The sequence below is a fragment of the Equus quagga genome, chromosome 10 (genome assembly GCF_021613505.1).
Source record: "Equus quagga isolate Etosha38 chromosome 10, UCLA_HA_Equagga_1.0, whole genome shotgun sequence".
Lineage (NCBI taxonomy): Eukaryota > Metazoa > Chordata > Mammalia > Perissodactyla > Equidae > Equus > Equus quagga.
This window is the reverse complement of record NC_060276.1, coordinates 79050984-79060272: the sequence shown is the minus strand read 5'-3', so window position 1 is coordinate 79060272 and position 9289 is coordinate 79050984. Positions and strand designations below refer to the sequence as shown.

Genomic DNA, 9289 nt, shown 5'->3' with positions numbered 1-9289 from the left:
CCCTCGACCTCTGCCCGCTCTCACGCAATCCGCTTGCCAACACCGCACCTCATCACTTTCCGATTGGCTCCCCTCGTGCCCGCCAGTCATCGGGCTGACTCGCCCAGTGACGCGAGGGAAACTGCAGGGCGATTGGCTGCGAGGGAAGCTAAGGGGAAGAAGCCGCTCTCCCTCACCCTTCCAACGTTTTATCCAATGGGGAAAGTACCAGTGGTTCTGAAGACCAAAAAACAAACGCAAGCTCTGAGCAGGATGTGCTCAAATAAAATTGGGAGAGCCTCGCTGCCGCTCTCCCCTTCTTCTCCCCTCCCCTCGGCAACTACGTGCTGCTTAAATCTGCCCCTTCTCCTATCCCCGGGTTTTGCCCTGCTGCGACCTCTGATATGGTCCCTCGGGACTCAGGTTGCCCTAAACGAGCCTGGAATTTAGAAACCTAGAGCCTTTGGTTTGGGGCCAGCTTTTGACGTGGCGTTTTCCGTCTCTGCAAAATGGCTCTAGAAATAATCACACAAAAAAAACTAACTTTCCGTCCGTTATTTCAATGATTGTGATTTCAGTTCATCTGCTAGATTTTTCTAGGACTTCATATCTCCTCATCTCCTCAATACTTCATCCCATCCTTTCCTCCCCCTTTCCCCAGTGTATCCTGTTTTGAATTGTATTTTAGATTTTTTTGGCCAGATGGATGGTCTCTTGTGAGGCATGGTAGTGGGGTTCTGGCTTTGGTCTGGGATTCACATTAAGAGCTTCTCACTTTGTAACCCTAACCAAATCAGTGCCTCTCTGAGCTTCAGTTTCCTCTCCTCTAAATTAGGCGTCCCTAAAGAGACATGCAGGAAACTACCCATTGCGGCCTTGTTGTGGTAGCCGAGAATTGGAAGCAATCTAGAGACCTATCACCAGGGAAATGGACAAGAAAAATGCGATATATGTATAAGATGGACCACTAGAATGAATTAGATCTACATACAGCAACATGGCTGGGTCTCTCAAAAACAGAATGTTGAGTGAAAAAAGAAACAGAACAAGATTTATAGTACAATACTGTTTATGTAAATTAAAACACATAACAATACCATATATTTTTCAAAGATACACGTATATGTAAATAAACACATGAACGGTGGATTGGAAGAACGTACGTTAAATACACGAGAGTGGGTGTCTATCTGGGAGGGGTGATGGGATAGGGGTGGGTGATGAAGGGGACAAAATAAAACAAAATAAAGAATAAAAGGGCCTCACATGGACTAATGATGATATAGTGTGCCAAGAACTGAGGAGTAAGGTCAACTCAATTCTGTGCATCTGAGAGAATAAATAAACAAATGGTAAAGTAATTGAGTTCCCGGGGAGCAGGCTGGCTGGGTAGACTCCCAGGCTTGAGTGTTTCCCCCCCTGTGGCATTTCCCTCCCTCTGAATTTAGTCAAAGTTTACCAAAGTCCCAGCTATATACAGAGGACTCTTCGGGAAGATTCCTGTCCCAAACTGAGCAATCCCTCCAGAAGCCATTACTTTGTGTGTGTGTGGGGGGGGCATTTCCTAACCCCATCAGTTTCCCCCAAGTTTGATCCCTATGGTGGTCTAGTTTCAGGAACACCTTGTTTGTGTTTTGGAGAGGAGACTGATACAGGAGTTGGGAGTGGTACCTGGGGGTTCCAGGCTTTGGGAAGAGGTGGGGTCCTGTTCCCCATGTTCAGAGCCGGTACCAAGGGAGGAAGATCTTATGAAGTGGGAGTCTACCTGCTTGCTACACACATATGTACGGTTTTCAAGTTCCATCTCTCTGACCACTCTACTTCCTACTACAGGCACATGCTCTAGTTTGTCTTCTTTCAGTTAGGTGCATAGGTGTGTGTGTGCACATGCATACATCATATGTCTCCACATACAAGCATTTGCTCACATGGGTGTACCAGGCAGGGGTGCCTCCCCACACAAAGTCCCACAGACACACGGTATCTCACTTGACCATACCTCCCCACATGTGGTCACACGGGACACACACGCACACGCACACACACACACACACACAGAGTCAGAAAGAGAAAACATCCAATATAGCATTATTCATTTCAGTTTTCCATTTACAAAATCCAATGGTGAATCCAGGCAGTTAGAAAAAAGAAATGGAGGAAAACCCTCCTGAATGTACCCTATCTACCCCCCCCCCCGTGGTCCCCCCACCCTACCCCCTGGGAAAGGCACCCCCATCACTGTCACTGAGAGAACAGGTACCCCCCACCCCCAGCCTCTCAGCCACTCTGGCTTGCCTTTCCAGGGCCACTCCACAGCCAGGCTCATTAATGTCTCTTCTGCCTAGAGTGCCCTCCCCATTCCTCTTGGGTCAAGGCTTCCCCAGTTCTGAGACTGTTTGGGGGTAGGGAGGGAGCTTAGGACAAGGGCTTCTAAGAGAAGGGAACAGGGTGTGGATAGATACAGATCTCCCCCTCCCCGAGGAAATGAGAGGGGGACAGAGAACCCAGGCAAGACCAGGCAAAAGAGTGCCAACTTGGATCACCAGTCCACAAGAACTGGCCTTGACGTGAGCCCAGAGTGGACTCTACCCCAGGAGGGAGGCTTGGGATCCCCCACCTGGAGAATCTGGCTTCAGTCTGCTCTCATTCGGGTGAAGGTAAGGGTGAAGGGAGGAAGGGGGAGAAGAGCTGTCTGGGGGAAGGAATTTGGGGGCCAAGGGCCCAGAAGGCCAAGGGCTACCACGGAGGGACTTGAGGCCCCGAGGCTTGAGGGGGACAAAAAGAGGTCAGATAGGAATGGACTCAAGTCCACAATTCCTAGGAGCTTATACCACTATTACCAAGGCCCCCAAAGAATTTTCATTTGCAGGAGAGTAGCGTGAACCCAGGAGACAATTCTGGAATTGAATTTCACTCTGACCCCAGGCTCTGGGATCCAGCTACTCTTGAGAGTTCGGTTCTCTCCCTACACTTCCCTGGGAGGCTGCTCCTGCCTGTATGGCACCCACATCAACCTTAGTGGGGCTGGAGTGGATTTCCATCCTCAGGAAGAGTTGGGGGCCAGGGATCCAGGAGACAGCTTGAGAGAATGCAGTTAAGCTCGGGTCTCTTCAGCTCGAGGCACGCAGCTCACATCCTGCTCTTCACCTAGCCTGGGCCCACCCCAGGGGCCCTTCTCCCTCCCCTCCTGGCTTCTCAAACAGATGCTCAAGAAACACTTGGGAGTTCTGGACATGGTGGGGAGGGAGAAGAGACCAGGCTTGGGGCCAGGGTTAGCTTAAAACAACATTGTACACAACATAGCAATTCAGCATCCCTGCTCCCTGGGGACCCAGCACCCACTTTGGTCACTCTTGCCAGCAGATCAGTTTCTCCCTAAACATCCAGGCCTTGCTAAAGGACTTGGAAGGGGAGGGTGCATGGGAGCAGAGGGGCAATAAGAGCTCTGGAAGTCTATTTTACAGGACAAATTTCCCCTTTCTGGACATTGTCAGAAGGAGAGACATTAAAGCAAGAAAGCCTGTCTCCTCAGCTATTAGTAGAAAAACCCGCATTTTCTTTTGTTTTCTTTTTTTGAATTGTCACTTCTGGGGGAGGGGGAAGAGGAGGGAAAGAGAGAGATTGTAGAAGTGGAGAAGGAGGTGGCTGAGACAGGCACCACAGAACTAGAAATACCTCTTTCCCAGTCCCCCACCTGGTTCCCAACCCTGGGGAGGTGTTGGCAAAGGTGCCTAGATTCCAGGTGGTTCAAGGGGCTGGGGCTGGAGCTCAGAAAGAAACACTCTTGTATGGGGCCCCATCTCTCCCTTTCAGTTGGCCCCATCATGGTGACCTTTTGCCTGCCTGCCTGCCTCCAGGCTGCTTCACATGACACAGTAGGGTTCTCTGGGAGCTGGGGCACCTCCTGTGCTCCAGCAGGGGGCGTGAGTCCTCAGGCACTTCTTGAGGTCCTTGTTGAGCAGGAAGCAGACGATCGGGTTGACAGCAGCCTGGGCGAAGCTCATCCAAACAGCGGTGGCCAGGTAACGGTGGGGCACGGTGCAGGCTTTCACAAACACTCGCCAGTAGCAGGCCACGATGTAGGGTGACCAGAGGAGCAGGAAGAGCAGTGTGATTGCGTAGAACATGCGGCCCAGCTGCTTTTCACCCTTGACCTCGTCCATGCCCAGCAGCCGCCGGCTGGCTGCGTGCCCATTCTGCCGGATACCCAACAGGGTTGGTGGCATGGGCCCGCGGCCAAAGCCGGCAATCCAGTTGGCAGCAGCCTGGCCGGTGGCCCCAGGGCCATGGAATGTCCAGTTCTGGCTGATGGCTGGCACCATCTGCACTGGCTTCATCTTGCGGTGACGGTACTCGAAGAGGAGCAGCTTGCCATAGACAGCATGTGTGGCTGCCATGAGCACAGCCAACATAAGCATGAAGCCCAGCGTGTCATTGGCCTTGAAGTAGCGATGCTCAAAGATGCACTGGTCCTCCTCACGGATAAACTTGTAGGTGCCCACATCAAAGACGGGTGGGAAGGCCATGGCCACAGACAAGGTCCAGGCCATGCAGATGACAGCTGCACATGTCCAAAGTGTCATGCGCTTGGCGTAGAAGCGGTGGTGGGCGATAGCCATATAGCGGGTGACGCTGATGCAGAACAGCATGAAGGCCGCATGGAAGCAAAAGAGCACGGCCATAAAGGCCACAATCTTGCAGCTGAGCGCACTGAAGGTCCATGAGGAGCCGTGGCGCACAGAAGCCAGCACAAAGGGGAAGCAGACGGCAGATCGTATGCCATCGGCCAGGCACAGGTCCAGCAGAAAGTAGTAAGGAGCCTTGTGTAAGGCACGCTCCTTGAGCACCAGCAGGGACAAGATGGCGTTGCCTGCCAGGCTCACACACATGATCAATCCCAGCAACACCAGCTTCACGTAAGCTGATGCTGATGGGGGGGACAGTGCGCCGCTCACCTCCTCGGGCTCTCCAGTGGTGTTGGCCATACTGAGGGGCAGGGGCTGTGCCCAACCCTACGGGGTCAGCCAGTCTGGTACTTGATGGGCCCTGGGGGACTCCATCAGTTGTCCTGCTGGGCCGCACCTGCTATTGGGGATAATGGGGGAGACACAGACACAGAGAGACAGAGAGATGGGGGCAGGAGAGAGACAGGGAGAAAAACACACACAGAGGCATAGAGACAGAGTGAGAAAGGATGGAACAAAGAGATAGCAAATGGCGACAAAGATATAAATGGATACAAAGTGAGACAGAAATGGAGGGGAAGAGAAAGAGTGACAAGAGATAAGGAGAGAAACAGAACCGGAGAGACAAGCAGAGGGGGAAAGAAGGAGAGAGAGAGGGAGAGACAGAGAGAGAGAGAGAAAAAGAAAGAAAGAGAGTGAGAAACACAAGAAAAAGAGACAGTGAGAAGAAACAGGTGGAAAGGAAAGGTGAGGAAGAAACAGAAAAGGCAGTGTTAGTGTGTCCACATGGCCTCCCCACTTCCTCCCCAGCTAGTGTCAGGTTCTTGGCCCACTGCTGCTCCTACCCCTCCTTGCTGGGTGAGGGTACTTCATCTTTCTGGTTGTCCTCAGTTACCTGTTTCCTCCATTGGTGGGTCTGTGGGGCGGGGATGTTGGTGTTGCTCTTCTTCCCCTTTGCAAAGCCGTCAGGTTGTGTTTTTCAAACTTTTTTGACTGTCACTCATAGTAAGAAATACATTTTACATCACAACCCAGTACACATACACACGTGTGCACACATACCTGAACCAAAAGTTTCATAAAACAGTACTGATTTTATGTGTAATGTGCCCCATTAGTTTCTATTTTATTTCATGTTTTTTATTAATGCTAGTAGCCACTGGTTAAATAAGTTTCCTTATTCACGATCAGGAATGTGTTTAACACATTCAAGAAACAGCAGGAAGACCAGTGTGGTTGGAACAGGGTGGGTGAGGGAGACAGTGGTAGAAGTCAAGGTCACAGAGGTCAGATCGTGTAGGACTGTGGGCCGTGACGAGGACTTGGGTTTTTATTTTAAGTGAGGTGGGGAGTATGTGTGAATATAAAGATGTAGGTATGCTTGTGTGTATTCATTTGTTGAAAAACTATTTATTGAGCATCTACTGTGTGCTGGGCACTGAGGATACAGCTGTGAGCCAGATAGACAAAAATCCCTGCCCTTGTGAAGCTGCCCTTCTAGATAATAAAGATACCTAGGTGAAGTACAGTAGGTCAGGTGATGATAAGTTCCTAAAAGTACAAACAAAGGAGGGAAGGGGGATAGGAAGTGCTAGGGGTGGAGGAGGTGCAGTTTTAGATGAGGTGGACGGAGAAGGCTTCAAGGAGGAGGTGCTATCTGAGCAAAGACCTGAAGGAGGTGAAAGTGAGCCATGTGGATATCTGGGGAAAGAGAAGTCCAGGCAGAGGGAACAGCCACAGCAAAGGCCCTAAGGTGGGACTACACATGGTAGGCTACTGTGGGTGGAACAGAGTGAGTGACGGGAAAGTGGTGGGAGGTGAGGTCAGAAAGTTGGCAAGGCCAGATCACTTAGGCCATGGTAAAGACTATGACTTTTACTCTGAGTGAGATGGGAGCTATGGGAGGGTTTTGAGCAAAGGAAAGATGTGATATGACTCAGGATTGAATGGGATCCCACTTGCTGCTGTGAGGAGCACAAACCATGTGGGGCAAAGGTGGAAGTGGGGAGACTACTTATGAGGCTCCTGCAGCAATCCAGGTGAGAAATAATAGCACCCCCATGCCCCTTGCCCTACTTTATTCTCGTCCTAGAATTTCTCTCTTCTAATTTACTGTATAATTTACGTTTAAAATTTGGTTTATTGCCTGCCTCTCCCTATTACAATGAAAGCTCAACAGGGGCAGGGATGATAGACTCACCCACTCTCCTCTAGAAGAGCAGTGCATAGCACATGGTAGGTCCTCAGTCAAAAGCTGTTAAATCAATTGGTTGAAGGACTAACCGGGCTGGTGGCTCAGGGAGGGCTGCCTGGAGACATCTAGGTAGGAGTTGATGAAAAAGCAGCCTGGGCAGTGCACGAGTGCGAAGGCACAAAGTTTGAGGGGAAATAGGAGAGCTCCTGGTATGTGCTGGCTGGGGGCAGGGGCTGTGGGGTGTGATAAGGTAAGAGGGCAGGGCCAAGAGGGAGGGTGGCAAGGCGTCTGGGCAGAAGCTGGAGAAGCTCAGAACTACTGTTGGGGCTGGGATGGGCTTGAGGTTGGGGGAGGCATGGCTTGAGTGGATGTCTTTCTACCCCCTCGCTCCCAGGAAAAAGTATCCCCTTTGCACTGTTTCCCAGTTAAATCCAACCTGGCCTGTCACAGCCACCTGGGGCCAGGCTTTTTTGATGGCATCCCAAAGTCTCAGAGGTGCTGCCAGTAGGCCACAAGAAGGTGCTAGGGCAGGAGCTTCGGAGAAGTGGGGTTGGTGGGCCCCTTTTGGCCCCTGAATGCCTCATAGCTCCCACAGAACTAGGGACCAGCCAACAGGTGGGTGTGCGTAAATGTACACACACACATACACACACACACTCAGACTTGAGGGGATGCAGGGGGAAAGTGATAGAGACAGAGAGAGTCAAAAAGACACAAAGAGTGACAGAGAAGGAGAGAGGAGCAGAGAGAGAGAGAGACAGATGGAGATGTGGGAGGGAGGGAAAAAGAGAAACAAAGAAAGGGGAGATAGTCTTACACGCAGAGAGGAAGAAAGAGAAATAGAAAGCGGAAGAAGAAAGAGTGAGGAAAAAGAGACACAGAAAGCGCGAGCGTCAGAGAAAGAAGAGAAATAGAGACAGAGAAAGAGAGAGAAAAAATAGAGACAGAGGGAGAGAGGGAAGGAGGGACGGAAACAGAGACAGAAACAGGGATAGAAGGCGAGGGATAATGCCAGGAAAGAGAGAAAGATAAAGAAATTGAGAGAGACGAAGGTGGAGAGTGAAAGACAGCTACAGAGAAGGAATGCAGACCAAGGCAGAGACAGAGACAGTCTTTCTGTCTGCAGAAACAAAGATGGATAGAGAGAGACACACACACACACAGACACACTAAGACCGAGAAGGTAGATAATGTGTAGCCCAGAGTCTCAGTGAAAACAAAAACAAACACTAAAACAAAACAAAACAAAAAACAATAGCAGCAAACAAACAAAACCCTGGTGTTGTCTGGAAAGCTGGGGCAATTCTATAAATAAATGAGAGGGTTCTTTAGAGCACAGACTGGCAGCCACAGCCTGGGTCCATCCTACGCCAGCACGTAACATATATACACCTGTTCGTGCCCAGATGCCCTTAGACACAGATACACAGACACCTACATACACACACACACACACGGAGGGTGTATTGTATATGCTGCTTGGTTCACACAGGCACAGTGTACCCCGCCTAAACATCAGTGCTTCGTCCTCAACAAAGGCATTACTGCCTTCTAGGGGACATTTTGGAAATTTGTAGGAGGATTTTTGGTTGCTACAGTGCCTGGGTGTAGGATGTCTTTCTGACATTTAGGGGTCCAGGGCAAGGATGCTGGCCATCCAGTGATCTTCTGGGCAGGTCCCCATAGCCAACATATGTCCTGCATCCCTTAGGACTTTGGACTTGTAATGAATTGAATCTAGAATCTAACTCTATTTCACAGATAAACACAATTTTCCCCCTCATTTTAATATACCCTGAATTATCCAGGAATATAGCTGTCATGTAAATCCAGAAGAGACTGTACTTTGTTTTGTGGAGCAGTTTACTTGAGTTGTTCACTATTTTGGAAAATCTCACCACTAGGCCTTGGCCTGTCATTCTCCCCTTCTCCTAAATTCATGTTTACTCATTATAAGACATTATAAGCCTATAATTACTTCATTGACTCTCTTGGGAAGTGTCACACCAAGTATTTATATATTGAAATACAAGTTATTTTCTTATAAATCAATTTTATCTTTTATTTATTTGTATCAGAGTTGATATAATACGGATATTGTATAAAATTCTATATGGATTTTCTTTTGAAATTATATATGCATAGAAGTTATATTATCTAAGAACTCCATGTCCAGATAGTAAGGGGTGTTACAAAATATGTTACATAAAAGAGGGCGTTGGGTATGGAAGGGCTGAAAATTGCTCATATACACAGACACATTGAGACACACACACACTCACACACACACGTGTAATGGCCCATAAACCCGCAATTATAACTCTCCTAACACACACACACACAGGTGAACTCTCAAATCCTGGCAGATAGATACACACACACAAACCTGCTCACTGTCACTCACACGTAGACTCACATATACCCTTTGTCC

The 9289-nt window shown here is 49.4% G+C and overlaps 1 protein-coding gene across 1 annotated transcript; it reads right to left on the bottom strand.

The window, feature by feature from the left end:
- Positions 1-2240: 2240 nt before the first annotated feature.
- On the bottom strand, positions 2241-5118 carry GPR173 (G protein-coupled receptor 173). The gene has a single exon (XM_046673439.1). It carries the CDS (start codon positions 4962-4964, stop codon positions 3843-3845), a length of 1122 nt encoding a protein of 373 aa, XP_046529395.1. The 5' UTR covers positions 4965-5118; the 3' UTR covers positions 2241-3842.
- Between the last annotated feature and the right edge of the window lie 4171 nt (positions 5119-9289).